Source organism: Chiloscyllium punctatum, chromosome 8 (genome assembly GCF_047496795.1).
Source record: "Chiloscyllium punctatum isolate Juve2018m chromosome 8, sChiPun1.3, whole genome shotgun sequence".
Lineage (NCBI taxonomy): Eukaryota > Metazoa > Chordata > Chondrichthyes > Orectolobiformes > Hemiscylliidae > Chiloscyllium > Chiloscyllium punctatum.
In genome coordinates this window covers 84,168,469-84,185,984 of record NC_092746.1, presented here as the reverse complement: position 1 = coordinate 84,185,984, position 17,516 = coordinate 84,168,469, and the positions used below count along the sequence as shown (strand labels likewise).

At 40.3% G+C, this 17,516-nt stretch overlaps 1 protein-coding gene across 1 annotated transcript in view; it reads left to right on the top strand.

The window, feature by feature from the left end:
• c8h10orf67 (chromosome 8 C10orf67 homolog) overlaps positions 1-17,516 on the top strand; it is a 257,483-nt gene that overhangs the window by 219,423 nt on the left and 20,544 nt on the right. The window contains exons 14-15 of the mRNA XM_072575973.1: positions 9,653-9,715; positions 9,800-9,891. Coding sequence (XP_072432074.1) covers positions 9,653-9,715; positions 9,800-9,891 — 155 coding nt within the window. The remainder of the gene's footprint in view (positions 1-9,652; positions 9,716-9,799; positions 9,892-17,516) is intronic.

The window sequence follows — 17,516 nt, the reverse complement described above, 5'->3', positions numbered from 1 at the left end:
TCTATGAGGTCAATCTGGCTCACCTTGTTACAATCACTACATCACCCCCACTGAGTCCAAGGACATAGGCCAGTCCTATTTCTTGAAGAACGTCTTGGGGCATTTTAGCACCAGGTCAGTTTCCTCCAACTTGGCATCAGACAGAGGTAGTGTGTAACGCACGGGAGCTCGCCTCTTGCGTCAGGAGCACCTCAGTAGAAATTCACTCTCTTCTTCCGGCAGCAAAAGTGTTGATGCAGCTACATCCATCATATCCATCTTTGATTCAGAGATCTCATCTACGCTTGCTAGAGAGGGTGAACCCATGGGTTCTGGCAGCCTTTCTGATTGTTCCAAGGAGCAAGGCATGATTTTCTCCCACACCGTTTGTGAGTTCATGTTAAAAATGACCACCAGTCTTTCTTTCTCTGTCTGGGCATGTTTAAGCTCTGCATTAGCCAAAGTTCTAGATGTGTATGCTATTGGGCATTCCTCTCAATTGGGCCAGCTATGAGCTAATACTACCCAATGCAGTACCAGGAGATATCGCATATCAATACCAGTTCTCACTTGGAATTGTGGTGTGTCAATGATAGCTGTGTCTTCACTTCACTGAAGACTATAGCTTGGTCACATGACCATTTCCAAGCCAGACCCTTTTTTTAGGAGTTGATGCAAAGGATCAGGTCAGGTTATATATGAACTTTCTGCATTAATTTATCATTCAAAAAAATGACCCAAGCTCCTGGACAGAAATGGAAGCCAGGCATCTTTGATCACATTTACTTTATCTTCCAGCAAAGTTAAAAATCACACAACACCAGGTTATAGTCCCAGGTTTAATTGGAAGCACACTAGCTTTCGGAGCGACGCTCCTTCATCAGGTGCGTCGCTCCGAAAGCTAGTGTGCTTCCAATTAAACCTGTTGGACTATAACCTGGTGTTGTGTGATTTTTAACTTTGTACACCCCAGTGCAACACCGGCATCTCCAAATCATATCTTCCAGCAGTATAACCCAGTCTTAATCACTCTGTACCCCAAGTAGGTGATGTGGGTGCCTGGAAGACACATTTTACCCTTCTTAGGCAAATGCCTACCAGGGAAAAATACCTAAGGATTATGTCCCAAGTTCTCTAAGTGTTTTCTATCATCCACTGAAAAATTGAATAGACTGACAATATTCCAACTGACAGCCTCGTATATTGGCACAAACCCTTATGGGTATTAATTATCAAGTCTTGGAGTCATAGAGATGACAGCTTGGAAATATACCCTTCGGTCCAACTCATCCATGCTGACCAGATATTCTGAATTAATCTAGCCCCATTTGCCAGCATTTGGCCCATATCCCTCTAAACCCTTCCTATTCATGTATCCATCCAGATGCCTTTTAAATGTTAAAATTGTACCACCTCCACCACTTTCTCTGGCAGCTCATTCCATACAAGCACCATCCTCTGCATGAAAAAGAGACCTTTAGGTCTCTTTTAAATTTTTCCCCTCTCACCTTAAATCTATGCCCTCTAGTTTTGGACTCCCCTACCCTGAGAAAAAATCTTGGCTGTTCATCATATCCATGCCCCTCATGATTTTATAAGCATCTAAAAGGTCATCCCTCAGCCTTCGATGCCTCAGAGAAAATAGCCCCAGCCTATTCAGCCTCTCCCTATGGCTCAAATCCTCCAACCCAGGCAATATTCTTGCAAATCTTTTCTGAACCCTTTCAAGTTTCATAACATCTTTTCTATAATTAGGAGAGCAGAGTTGAATGAAGTATTCCAAAAGTGACCTAACTCATATCCTGTATAGTTGCAATATGAGCTCCTAACTCCTATACTCAATGCACTGACCAATTAGGGCAAGCATACCAAACACTTTCTTCACTATCCTGTCTACCTGGGACTCCACTTTAAAGGATCTATGAACCTGCTGTCCAAAGTCTCTTTGAATGGCAACACTCCCCAGGACTGTATCATCATGTGTACAAGTCCTGCCCTGATTTGCCTTACTGAAATGCAGCACCTGTCATTTATCACAATTAAACTCCATCTGTCACCCCTCAGCCATCAACCTATCTGATCAATATCCCTTTATATTCTGAGAGAATCTCTTGGCTATCCACTACACCACCAAAGTTGGTGTTATCTGCAAACTTATTAACCATACCTCCTATATTTGTACCCAAATCATTGATTTAAATGACAAAAAGCAGTGGACCTAGCACCGATCCTTGTGGCATATCACTGGTCACAGACCTCCAGTCCAAAAAAGAACCTGCTACCACCACCCTCTGTCTCCTACCTTCAAGCAGGTTATGTATCCAAATGGCTGGTTCTCCCTTTAATCTAATTTTACAAACTAGTCTACACATGCAGAACCTTGTCAAGCACCTGACTGAAGTCCAAATAGACCACTTTGGAGCATACTCCTGCGAATCCTCATTGCATTTGCAAGTAAGCATAGTTCATGTCCAGCTTTGTGAAGGACAGCTCTGCTGCCAGCTTTGCGTGCAAATACTCTATTTGAAGGATTGGATAATTATCCAGCCACAAGAAGCAGTTTGCCATTTGTTTAAAATCCCACAAAGTCGAATCGACTCATCGAGCTTCAAAATCAGTATGACTGGTACTGCGTATTCCACAAGTTGTTCTGGATTGATGATTTCTTCACTTTACAGCCTTCTGATTTCTGCCTCTTATAGAGTCATAGAGATGTACAGCATGAAAACAGACCCTTCGGTCCAACCTGTCCATGCCAACCAAATATCCCAACCCAATCTAGTCCCACCTGCCAGCACCCGGCCCATATCCCCCCAAACCCTTCCTATTCATATACCCATCTAAATGCCTCTTAAATGTTGCAATTGTACCAGCCTCCACCACATCCTCTGGCAGCTCATTCTATACATGTGCCACCCTCTGCGTGAAAAAGTTGCCCCTTAGGTCTCTTTTATATCTTTCCCCACTCACCCTAAACCTATGCCCTCTAGTTCTGGACTCTCCCACCCCAGGAGAAAGTGAGGACTGCAGATGCTGGAGATCAGAGCTGAAAATGTGTTGCTGGAAAAGCACAGCAGGTCAGGCAGCATCCAAGGAGCAGAAGAATCAACATTTCGGACATGAGCCCGAAAAGAAGAAGGGCTCATGCCCGAAACGTCGATTCTCCTGCTCCTTGGATGCTGCCTGACCTGCTGCGCTTTTCCAGCAACACATTTTCAGCTCTCCCACCCCAGGGAAAAGACTTTGCCTATTTATCCTATCCATGTCCCTCATAATTTTGTAAACCTCTATAAGGTCACTCCTCAGCCTTCGACGCTCCAGGGAAAACAGCCCCAGCCTGTTCAGCCTCTCCCTGTAGCTCAGCTCCTCCAACCCAGACAACATCCTTGTAAATCTTTTCTGAACCCTTCCAAGTTTCACAACATCTTTCCGATAGGAAGGAGGCCAGAATTGCATGCAATATTCCAACAGTGGCCTAACCAGTGTCCTTTTCAGCCGCAACATGACCTCCCAACTCCTGTGCTCAATACTCTGACCAATAAAGGAAAGCATTCCAAACGCCTTCTTCACTATCCTATCTACCTGTGAATCCACTTTCAAGGGGATATGCCCACAAGACAAATGGCACTGGGCAGGCCTTGTAGAATCTTGGAATTGCTTCCTGTTCACATGCAAGGTGACCCTCCCTCCTCTGATAGTCTTCAGAAGTTCCTGGGAGACTTCCGGATATTTAATTAGGACTTCACTCAGGCAGCCATTTTCTAATTGAAAAATGTTGCTTCAATCTCGATGAATCTCTCTCATCCAATTTCGCCCCATCAAGCTTGAGCCTAAGCTTCTTACTGCAATCACTGATATCTCAAACAGCTGCTTTTCATAAGAGACCGAAAACGAAGTAGTACTCTTAATCTGTAAGGGTTCCCTGGTGTAGTTCTGAGCCTAGCCAAGATCTTGCGCAAACTGACGGATTGGAGTCCAGAATGAATTTTGTTTAAAAGCTGCTTCTGTGATCGCTGATACAGCCGGGCTGGTATCAACTTCTATTAGAACCGGATGACCATTTGACCAGACATTTATTTTGATTGTTCTGATTTGGATGTTGTTAAGCAATTTAACTGTTCCAAACTAGAGTGTAGATGGACTTTCCAGGGTGTGCACTCGCCTGGATATCAGCCTAAGAGTTATCTTACTCAATTTAGATCTAGTAGGACTCTTTTGCTGTCTGGAACAGCAACTAGAATGGCTTGCCAGCATGAATTGTGAAGAAATTTTTTACCATTTAGCCAAGGCTTTGCTTTGTTTTGGGGTATTGCTATGTGTCAGTGGTCCCCAAGCTCAATCAGATTGACTAAGATGTCCGTTTCATTGAAACACCCTGCAACTCATATGCTCCACTTGTCACATTTTCCAATGAGAAAGCCAGTTATCGTGCCTGTTTGAAGTCTATTAAGGCGCATTTGCATGGTTACAACACCAATCCCACATACCAACTGGTCTTTAAGCATCTCATTTAGGGTTCAACAAAAGTCACATGTCTCTGCCAGTCATCTTAACTTCGTCAAAAATTCCAACATAAATTCTCCTGGTTCTTGAATTGCCGAATAAAAACAACAGCATCTCGGAATTAGAGGAGGCTTGGGGGACACAATATTCCTTAACTAAATTCATCAACGTTTGGAAAGTTTTAGTATCTGGTGCCTCTGGAAAAGTCACGCTTCTAATAACAGAAAAAACTGTGGTTCCACAGGTTGTCAGGAGAGTTGCTCATTACTTTTCATCTGCCCCAATATCATTTGCCTGGGAAAAAATAACACATTCTATCCACATACTGTGCCCAGTCTTCGATAACAAGGTCGAACAAGTAAAGCTTCTCAAATAATGGCATGATGCAAGAAGTGCTTCCCCCAACTCAAAGATAATTGTGAGCAAATTTCTCCAGGCTTTATTCTCATTGCCACAGAAATAATTCCACAGAGGCTGATATCCTGTCACCAAGTCACCCTTTATTCATACATGGGAAGTTCTTGACCATGGTACAGCCAGCTCTCGAGTGTAAGAATCTCTGACACTCCTTGTTTTATCTGCCAGGCAGGGCTCCTTAATTGGTTAAGATTAACAGCCTCAATCAGGGAACTCATGTTCTATGATGTCCAGCTGCTGACCTCATCACAATCACTACACATGTCCTCTATGGTTTTAAGACATCTCAGTTATGGGATACCTATAAATGCTGTACACCATATTCTGAAGCCTAATTAATACTTTTACTCCTTAGTCTCATCTCTACCTTTCAATGTCTTCACATTAAATATAAAGTCCAATAACTTGCAAGATATTTCCTGATCAGCAAAAACACAAACTTCCTCATACTTATATAAAATCAAGAACTGCAGCTGCTGGAGATCTGAAACAAAAACAAATTGCTGAAAAAACTCTTCGGTCTCCAGATTCAAAACTCTGCTTTCTCCCCACAGGTGCTGTCAAACCTGCTGAGTTTCACCAGCAACTTTTGTTTTTGTTTCAGCCCCTCATTCGTGTGTTTCTAAATTGCATCAGTTAGCTAATTTCCCATTCCACTATTTAAATGGACATTGTGCATTCAGACAAACACTATCATGGTTTGTGACTTTTGCCCTGAACATGACAGGCCAGGGGAAAATCACTACCCTGCTTTGAGTCCTGCAGCTCCTGTTGTGTAGGGTAGTGCACAGGCAGGATTTTCTCTTCCTCCAAGGACAGCAATATAGGTCACAATACCAGACCATGCATGCTTGGTCCAGGATTTCCATCCAAGTTGAAACAGACTTAGCCATTTGAAGGAATGCCCAGCACTTTAGGAAGAAGGTCAATGTCCTTCTCCACTCTATTAGAGAATGTGCCATCAATTTTTCCCAGGTACATCGCACTCACTCTCTTTGCTATTGGACTCACCTCTCACCAAGACACATGCTCTAGCATTCTCACTAATGCATGCAAGATTTTCCCCACTCACCCACCCCGACTTATGACACTAATAATCCTGCATATGGTCTGTACAACCTAATCCCTTGCTGAGGGAACCTTTCAAACTTGCACCAACAGTAACAGCTGTTCCACCCACTTTAGTCTTCCATAATACCTCTCTCTCTCTCTCTCTCTCTCTCTCTCTCTATCTCTATCTTTCTCCATCTCGGAGCAAAACTGCTCACAATAGGCAGATAAAATCAAGTTGGGTAGTGTTATGCTGTCATTCAGTTCTTCATTCCTTATGAAGTGAGCACCCTAACTCTGACTAGCCCAAGCAGGGCCTGGACTGGTATGGAAGGCTGCCCTTGATTTACTGCACTGAGATCCCTTGAGCGAAGACTATCCCCCGTAATTGGCTTAAAGCCTGCTGCCAACCTTGGCAAGCTCCTGGCATTGTCTCTGGGCTTTTAAAATGGTGCATGAGTGAAGCAAGGGTGATATAAGAAAACGCTTTATCACACAGTGAGTGCTTTGGGTATGGACTGCACTGCCTGGAAATGTAGTGGAGGCAAATTCAATTAAGGCATTCAAGAACGCAATGGATGATTATTTGAGTAGAAACAGTGCACAAGGATATGGGAAAAAGACACGAGATTGGTGTTGATCAAGTCTACAAATTCAGCTCTAAAAACTGAGTTAGTCTTTGTGTGTTCTAATTCTTGCATTTTGTGTATCCCTGACGTTAGCTCCTCAAAAGCCTTCTTCTGTTTGTGAGAGTGTTACAAGGAGTCCTTCAAAGGGTTTGTCTTTGTAAAGTCCATCCCAGGATTAAAAGCCTGTCAGAGAGACTATCTCAGAAACATTTTACAGCAAACACTCAGAGTCATGGCCTTGGATGCCAAGGTATTGGTATTGGAAATAGGGCTGTGAAGGGTTTACATAGTCAAAAAGGCACAGTGTCAAAATCAAATATTACTTTTTGCAATTATTTGTAATATGTTTCTGGAGTATTTCATTCTAGAAGAGCTTAATGTTTACTTCTCACATATGATAAGGTAGAACAGATAATCAGCTGCTGTTGATGTTTAGGTAGGGGCATGATGACTAGCTATCCATTTTGCTGTTATTCCTACCAAAATGGATGCCCTCACATTTACTAACATTGTACTCCATCTGCTGGACCCTTGCCCACTCATATCCTTCTACAGACTTTCAGTATCCTCTGCACAGTTTGCTCTCCCACTCATTTTACTGTCATCTGTGAACTTTGACACATTACACTTGGTCCCCAGCTCTAAATTGTCGATGTAAATTGAAAACAATTGCAGTTCGAACACTGATCCCTGAAGCATGCCACTAGCCACTGATCACCAACCAGAAAAGCTCCCATGTATTACCACTCTTTGCTTTTCTATTGGTTAACCAATCTTCTATCTGCGTTAATACTTTACCATAACACCATGCATCTTTACCTTATGCAACAGCCTTTTGTGCAGCATCTTGTTAAATACCCTCTGGAAATCCAGAGACAACACATCCACTGTTCCCCATTGTCCACCAATACTCATAATGTCCTCAAAGAATTCCAGAAAATTAGTTAAACATGACATGCCTTTCATGAACCCATGCTGCATTGCTCGGTGAGACAAGTTCTCAGCCAGATGTCATGCTACTTCGTCTTTGATTTGGAGATACTGGTGTTGGACTAGGGTGTACAAAGTTAAAAATCACACAACACCAGGTTATAGTCCAACAGGTTTAATTGGAAGCACACTAGCTTTCGGAACGTCGCTCCTTCATCAGGTGATAGTGGAGGGCTCAATCCTAACACACAGAATTTATAGCAAACATTTACAGTGTGATGTAATTGAAATTATATTACTTACAGTGTGGAAACAGGCCCTTCAGCCCAACAAGACCACACCAATCTGCCGAAGCGCAACCCACCCAGAACCATTCCATTACATTTACCCTTGCTGCCAACACTAGGGGCAAGTTAGCATGGTCAATTCACCTGACCTGCGCATTTTTTGGAGTGTGGGAGGAAACCCACGCAGACAATGTGCAAACTCCACACAGTCAGTCGCCTGAGGTGGGAATTGAACCCAGGTCTCTGGTGCTGTGAGGCAGCTGTGCTAACCACTGTACCACTGAGCTGCCCAGTGTTGCATTCTCAGGTTAGCTATCATATTGTCTAGCTATCATGATTGTTAACAGCTAACCTGAGAACGCAACTTTTTAAAAAAAGGTTTTGTGATTTACACATGAAAGAAGTGAAACTATCACGGTATTCAAACAGATGAAAGACTTAACAGACAATCAATTTTTCAATGTATAATTTCAGTTACATCACACTGTAAATTTTTGCTATAAATTCTGTGTGTTAGGATTGAGCCCTTCACTATCACCTGATGGAGGAGCGATGCTCCGAAAGCTAATGTGCTTCCAATTAAACCTGTTGGACTATAACCTGGTGTTGTGTGATTTTTAACTTTGTACTTCTTCCTTGGTAACAGATTCTAACATTTTCCCCACTACAGAAATTAAGTTAGTTAGCCTATTGACCCACCTTTTGTCTATCTCCTTTTTTAAACAGTGACATCACACTTGCTGTTTTCCAATCTGCTGGAATCACCCCAGAGTCCAACAAACTTTGGTAAATTACCACAACCGCATTTGCTATTTCCCCCGCCATTTCTTTTTGTACCCTAGGATGCATTCCATCAGTGTCAGTAGACCTGTCTGCCTTTAACCCCGCTAGTTTGCCCAACACTAACTTATTAGTGATAATGATCATTTCTCAATCCTCACCTGCCACAGCCTTCCTGTCATCAATTATTGGCATATTATTTGTGTCTTCCACTGTGAAGACCTACATAAAATACCTGTTCAACGCCTCAGCCATTTCATCATCTCCCATTATTAAATCCCCCCTCCGATCCTCTAAAGAACAAATGTTTACCTTAGCCACTCTTTTCCATTGTATATATATTTCAGGAAGTTTTTGCTATCTGCTTTTATATTCTGAGCTAGTTACGCTCATAATCCATTTTACCTTTCTTTATAGCATTCTTCATGGCTTTCTATTGCTCCTAGTTTCCACTAATCTTTGCCACTGTTTATGTATTTGCTTTCAATTTGATGCCCACCTTTATTTCCTTAGTTATTCATAGCTGATTATCCCTTTTCCTACAGTCCTTCCTTTTCACCGGTATATACTTTTGCTGAGCATTGTGAAAAATCACTTTGAAAGTTCTCCACTGTTCCTCAATTGGCCCACCACGTAGTCCTTGCTCCCAGTTTAAGTTTACCAACTCCCTCCTCAATCCTTGTAGTCTCCTTTCTTTAAGCACAAGACGCTGGAATTGGAATTTATCTTTTCACCCTCCATCTGTATTTTAAATTCAACCAGACTGTGAACACTCCTTCCAAAAGGATCCCTAACTATGCGATCATCAATTATTCATGTCTCATTACACAGGACTAGATCTTGGATAGCTTTCTCCCTTGTAGGTTCCATTGCATACTGTTCAAGGGTACTATCGCAAATACATTCTATGAACTCCTTCTCAAGGCTACCTTCACTGACTTGGTTTGACCAGTCAGTGTGTAGGTTAAAAATCTCCCAAATTTGATCCTGTTACAGCAAAAGACACAGAATAGAAATGATTTCCTTGATAATTTTTTACAATGTTATCTAATTTGTAATACCTGTATTTTTACATAGGTCAGCGATTCTGTTGGGATTGATTCTAAGGAAAGAAATAATATGTCTCCATATTTCACATTGGTAGGTAAAAGTTTCCCCAGGAATGTTTAAATTAAAGTGTTCATTGGCTGAAAGGAATTTGACTTCATTTTTCACTGTCATCAGCCCCAAATAGGGTCCCACTCAGCACCAAGTACAGCACAAACAGAGCCTAACATGAACAGAACTCCAAGTGCCCCAGGTGCTATTAATTTAAGGTGAGATGTTTAATAATCATTGCAAAATAATTTTGATCTTAGAAAATATTACTGCTTTTCTCTTTCTACTCTATAATTCTTAAGTAGCCTCACTGAATATATATACAGAAATATTGCCTTCCTTGCTCAGACCATTGAGTATAGGAGATGGGACGTCATGTTGTGGTTGCACAGGACAGTGGTTAGACTACATTTGGAGTACAGCATATAGTTTTGATCACCCTGCTATACGAAAGATATTATTAAATTGAAGATGGTGCAGAAAAGATTTAAAAGGATGGACTTTTCTCACTGAAGCAAAGGAGGTTGAGGGGTGACTTTATAGAGGTTTATAAAGTCATGAGGGGCATAAATAAGGTGAATTGCAACAGTCTTTTCTGTAGCTTGGGGAATTCAAAACTAAAGGCCATAATTTTAAGGTGGGAGGAGGAAGAATTAAAAGGGACTTGGGGGGCAATCTTTTCGCACGGAACGAGGTTCATATGTGGAATGAACTGTCGTGCAGATGCAACTACAACATTTAAAAGACGTTTGGATAGGTACATGATTTGGAAACGTTTAGAGGGATGTGGGCCAAATGCAGGCAAATGGGACTAGTTTAGTTTGAGAAACCTGGGTGGCATGAATGAGTTGGACCAAAGGATCTGTTCCATGCTGTATGACTCTATGACTGTATGACAGAATTCCAATAACATTGTGTTATTACTTAGTAAATTATCAATTATTTAAAAGTAGTTGGAGTTCATTATAATATTGTCATGCATGTAATTTGTATTGGCACGTATCCAGCATCAAATTGTTACTATAATAGGTGCCTCTATGAATGTCTACAATGTGACTCTTCACCAATACTTTTGTCCTTCATTAAACAAAGTATAATTTCACATCAAGTCACTTGGAATCTCTACAATGAGAATGGTGTCCCTTCAGTTTACTTACTAATGTCAATTTCATTGAGCCCTGCTACCAGAGTTGGTAACCACATAACAAGATAGGTATCTCATTTTCTGATTTGGGTAAGCCACACAAACCTGTGCTCCATTTCCATCTGTACTCACAGAAACACTGCACCGGCTCAGGCACTACCATCACAGTGATACTCTGACTTTTATTTAAAATTGTTAGTACAGAGGTATATCAAGAAAGGTGAAAATGAAACAGTACTGTTTAATTCTCATTCCACTGGCTCACTCAGTTATATACAGCATTGTTAAGTAATAATGTTTTTTGTTTACAATGCTTAACTATCAGTTTCTGAAATTTATTTGAGTATGTTCAGATTTATATATATCAGGCTAAAGATTAGAAAAATCTGAATAAGGAATTTTGTGGTAACATGTTTATGCTGATTTGATATTTTAATAATAGTAATCCACTAGATTGCCTGATATGCTATAAGACTGTATTCAATAACATCAATTGCAACAGGTGTGAAATTAAAAAAACTTAAGCACACATTTTAGTCATTAAACCTTCCTCAAAGAGTATCGACCAAAAAAAACTAAACTTTGCTCATTTTCTTTGGTATAAAGGAGGCCTAAGTGCAGAAATCTGCTTTTTTACCAGCTGGCATTTAATGCAACCGCAGAATTAGAATTTGTCCAGCTTTAGATTTAAAATTTGTTACCTTCTTTGTTATAATAGAGCATAGGTAGAGGTATTTTTAATATTTCATGGTATATTGCAAGAGAGATATGAACCAAATGCAGACAAATTGGACATTATTCCATGTATAGGGAACATGTTGTTTTCCAAAAACATAAATAATTGCCTATTTGCATCATCTTTTAAAAAAAAGTTAGTCATATGTGCCAAGATATTAAGTCCTTTTTTTACATTTTGGAGGACTTGATTTGACTAAATCCTTACACAAGTCGCACGAGAATACAAGTTCCATTTCTTAATCTTTGTTACTGTGTAATTTATACACAATGTAACTTGGCGTGAAGCAGCAATCACCTGTTTTCAGATTAGTTGTAGACTTCCTCACAAGTTAGCAGCTTTTTGCTACTTAACGTTTTAATTTTACAATTATGTTGCATTGGAAAATGCTAAAAGCCTCCACCTTGTTTTTTCTTCATCATGAAGAAAATCCTTCTCTCAACATGCGAAATGGTAGAGATTCTGTAGTATATGCATTCAACAACGGTGGGCAATAAATGCCAGACTTGTCAACAGTTGTTGTCAAGTCTGAATAACACATGTTTAATGCAAGTTTTTTTTATTTGACAGGAATTATTGATAAATATAAATTCCACTGCATGGCTAAATATAATAACATTGTCTAAAAAAGTTTTAACTTCAAAATAATTGAATTATTAGCATTGAATTAGGTGTGACCTTATGAAATTCTACCTAAGGTGCAGTTGAGCTCATTTGTTAACTATTTTTGAAACCTGTTGGAAAAATAGGAATAGTTAAATTGCTTGGTACTATGGAAATTTGTGAGGGTAACAATCAAGATACATTGCAATCAAGATATACATTGCATTCAAGATATAATTCCAAAATCAGTATAAATGCATTTATTGTGAGTAGAATCATCTATTCATGTAAGAGCGGTAGAGCTGCATTTTTAGGTCCAGATGACAGCAAGCATGGAAATGAGTGAGTGAATTTTGGCTCCGTCCCATCCCCAGACCATTTTCTTCTTCCTGATTGGTTGGCTTCAGTTGCAGCTACAGGTAGCCCTCTGGAAGAAGTTGAAGACAAGAGGGGACCTTTATTTTTGGTGTCCCCTTTCTGTCTTGCCTTGAATGACCGATTTCTGCTTCTTCAATATTAGAGAATTGCCTTGTAGCTGTCCAGCTTTGAGAATCTGCTCATGATCCTTAATTGAACATCTAGCCAATAATTCACTGTTGAATAACTGTTGCCCATATATTGCAGGTCTTTAACCTCAATTTTCACCTGGCCCAAAGCCTGCATGGAAAATCCTACCCTTGGATACTAAAGATCTACATGAGGCAAAGTAATCATGGCATGAACATCCTCATTTGGGACCTCGGCTATTGATTCTGATAAAGTGCATGGGTCATTGAGAAGTTCTTTATTTAACCTGGCAGACACTTGTACTACTTTGAATGGATCTAGGCAATCAGCCACATTAATAGATTCATAGGATCATACAGCACAGAAAAGGTCCTTTGGTCTATTGAACCTGCACCGGCACAACTACCATAACAAGTGCACTAAACCTAATTTCCTGCACTTGTCCCATATCCTTGAATGTTATGATAAAGGCTGTAAGGTTTCCAACCTCCACTTCCAGCCTCCACTATCTTCCCAAGGAGTGCATTGTAGATTCCCATCACCTGCTGAGTGTAAAAGTTTTTGCCCAAATCCCTTTTGATTCTCCTGCCCCTTACCCTAGAATTATGCCCTTTCTTGATTGGCCCTCAACCAAGGAGAACAGCTCCTCTCTATTCACCCTGTCCACATCCTTCATAATCTTATACACCTCAATCAAGTCCTCCATCAGTCTTCTCTGCTCTAAAGAAAACAATCATAGCCTATCTAGTCTCTCTTTACAGTTGAATTTCATTCCAAGCAACATCTTGGTGAACCTCCTCTGTATCCCACCCAGTGCTGTCACATCCTTCCTGTAATCAGGTGACTAGAACTGCACGCTGTACTCCACTTCTGGCCTCACCAACACTCTGTACAAATCCAACATTAGCTCCTTGCTCTTATACTCTGTACCACGACTGATGAAAGCAAGTGTCCCATGTGCCTTCTTAACTCTCCTACTTACATGCTCTGCTGACTTCAGGGATCTGTGAATAATTACCCCAAGACCTATCTGTTCCTCTAATCTACCCAGTGTCTTCTTAACTCTCCTACTTACATGCTCTGCTGACTTCAGGGATCTGTGAATAATTACCCTCAGACTTTTCTGTTCCTCTAAAATACCCAGTGTCCTGCCATTTATTAAATGCTTTCTTATCTTGTTTCTTCTTCCAATGTGCATCACCTCACACTCATCAGGGTTAAATACCATCTGCAACTAGTTTGTCCATCTGACCAACCTATCTTTCTCTTCCTGTAACTCACAACCACTTCTTCACTATTAACCACTATACAAATCTTGGTGTCATGTATGTAGGTTTGCTCACTGAACTGAAAGGTTCATTTCCAGATGTTTCGTTACCTTGTGAGGTAACATGTTCAGTGGACCTCATACGAAGCAATGCTGAAAATTCCTGCTTTTTATTTATATATTTGGGTTTCTTTGAGTTGGTGATGTCATTTCCTGTGTTGATGATATTTCCTGTGGTGAAGTCACTTCCTGTCCCTTTTCTCAGGGGGTGGTAGATGGGATCTAACTCGATGTGTTTGTTGATAGAATTCAAGTTGGAATGCCATGCTTCTAGGAATTCTCGTGCGTGTCTTTGTTTGGTTTGTCCTTGGATGGATGTATTCTCCCAGTCGAAGTGGTGTCCTTCCTCATCCGTATGTGAGGATACTAGCGAGAGAGGGTCATGTCTCTTTGAGGCTAGTTGGTGTTCATATATCCTGGTGGCTACTTTTCTGCCTGTTTGTTACATTCCTTGCACAATATTTTTGTAAAAATATCGTGCAAGGACTGTAACAAAAACTACATTAGACAAACAGACAGAAAACTAGCCACCAGGATACATGAACACCGACTAGCCACAAAAGACATGACCATCTCTCACTAGTATCCTCACATATGGATGAGGAAGGACACCACTTCGACTGGGACAATACATCCATCCTAGGACAAGCCAAAGAAACACACACATGAGAATTCCTAGAAGCATGGCATTCCAAACGGAACTCTATCAACAAACACATCGAGTTAGATCCCATCTACCACCCCCTGAAAATAGGAACAGGAAGCGACTTCACCACAGGAAATAACATCATCACAGGAAATGACATCACCAACCCAAAGAAAACCAAACACATAAATAGACAGCAGGAATTTTCAGCATTGCTTCGCCTGAGGTCCACTGAATATGTTACCTAGTAAGGTAACAAAACATCTGGAAATGAACCTTTCAGCTCAGTGAGCAAACCTACATCCAAAACCTCAACCTGAGCTACAAATCTCAAAACTTGGCGTCATCTGCAAATTTGCTTGGTAGTCTAATAGAGATTGAAAACCACCACCTACTCATCAGAAAGTGGTTTTAGGTGCTGCCTGCAGTTCATTTTGTAAGGATGACACTTTTAAGTGGTTGTGAAAGAAAACTAGATAACCTAAAGCCTCATGTGGGTTCCCCTTTCATCTGCTGTTTAATAATAAGTACCTATGCTAAATTCCTCTCAAAGTCAGAGACAGGAAGTTCTGATGGAAAGATTGGCAGATTTCCCCTTCTACTACATTGATGACTTTCTTGGGGTGAGCAAAAGCTTTGTTTCTAATACAGCATACAGGAAACCCTGGAGAAAGATTTAAAGAAATGAGTCCTAGCTGAATTTGCAATCCTTTCAGTACAATTCTGTCATATCTAAAACAGGAATACCCTGAAGGATCACAGAATCCAGTTGCTTAGTTCAGGGCTGAGTAAATTGTGTTTACCATATATCAAGTATTGTATAAAATAAGTTGACAGTACCTCTATAAGGCTCCATCAATAGGAAATGTATTTTAAATCTCAACACTTCTTTGTAGTACATGTTACTCTTGAAAGTGATAGTTAGGCAAGGATTAATTTCAAATGCTAGACCAATCCTGATATAAACAGGTTGTATTAGGATGAAGGTTGAACGGGCTAAGCTTGAGTTCATTGGAGTAAGAGGCAACTTATTTGAAACATATAAAATCTTGAAGGGCCTTGACAGGGTATGTGCTGAGAGGATATTTCCTCTTTTGGAAGAATCTAGACCTATGGTTCACTATTTAAAAATTAAGAGTCTCCCATTTAAAACAGAGATTAGTCAAAATATTTTCTCTCAGAGGGCTGTGAGCCTTTGGAAATCTGTTCCTAAAAGGTGGTTGAAGCAGAGTCCCTGAATATATATTGGTAGAGGTAGATGGATTCTTGTTATGCAATGGATTGAAATGGCAGATCAGTCTAGAGAAGCTGAATAGTCTACTCTTGCTCTTGCTCCTGATTCAAATGTTTCAAAACATTAAAGAATAGTTACTACCATATTTTAAGAAGTAATGCTGAAGAAAATGCACATTTGTTGAAACTTTTCATCTTGCATTCATCAGGATATTTCCACCACATTCAAATTCAAGGGGAAAACCAACATTTACACTGCATGAGAAGAGAGTACTGATTATTTGGAAAATGGACCTTAGGAGTATAAATGCAGTACAAATAGTACTGCTTGAATTTGTATTGTTGCAAAATGTCCAGATAGATGACCGTAAGAAAGCAAGACAAAATCTTCAACAAAACTTGTCTTTTTTCAGCAACACTCAAGTTCTGCACTGCCACATACTATTTTAAGAAGTTTCAAAAGCATTTGTGTTAAATTTGCACACACTTGCAGAAGGTTGCTTGGGATTTGTTATGCTTAGTATAAGTAACTAGAAGCTTTTGAATCTACATTATAATGTGCTTTAATCATTTTCCCATTTAGAGATGTCCTGTATCTTCTTCCTACCTGAAGTTCTCCAGTTTGCTGATTTTATTTCTCGTGTTATTGCCCACTTCATTTCCTTGAGATCCTGGAACCCACTCTGTTGGTTGATGCTCCACCTGCTGGTTGAATTAACTGGCCCCACAAGCTCTTATTGCAGCCATTGACAACCTCACATCCACTCAATACCTCCTGTCATTTCTGTTCTTTTCTCTAACAATTGCCTTGCTGAGAACTTAGACTTATTATATCCCACTTGGTATTGATGCAACTTTTATCTCCCTCCTTTCAGTACTGTTCAGGCTTTATTGCATTTTAAGCTTTTTCACACTGCAGTGCTCCACTAGCACCAATCCAAAGATATGTGCTTGTTCTCAAATCATTTGTCACAAACCATTAGTGCTACCGATCAGCATTTCTTCAAGAAAGCTTTTGTGCTTAGGATGCACTAATATCGATATGTTCAGGATGGGGTGAGGGTCATTGATGTCTAGCCCCATTACAGGAGCCAAGGTTAAATTCAGGCATTGCAATGGGTAGTGTGAGAATTAAAAAGGATTTTGAAAAAATAACTATAGATATTGAGAGGGCAAAGAGAGAAATTGTGGGACAAAGATATTAAAGGATATAGAAACAGATATTGAGGAATCAGAAGACAGTTTTTGAAGAAATAATGAAAGAGAGCATTTGATAGGGGGAGATGTATTGAAAGATGATATAGAGAAATACTTGACAGTCAGGGAGATGTGTAGAGAGGGCTAGAGAAAGAAAGCAATTCACAGAAAAGGCTAAGATTGAGAGCTACAAATTCAGGGGACAGAGAGAAAGGGATATTAGAGAAACAGAAAGGAAGACAAATAGATTGGCAGTCAGAGAGATAGGCACTTGAAACAATACCCAAAACAAGAAAAAAAGACTGATGGGCTGGAAAAACATACAGCAGGTAAACAAGTCAGGGAGAAACAGCTGAAGAACACAGAGAACTGTTGACAACACACAGAAGATTACACAATTATCAAGTAAACAGAGGATGCACTGTGAGCAAAGCATCAGGAAATCGAATG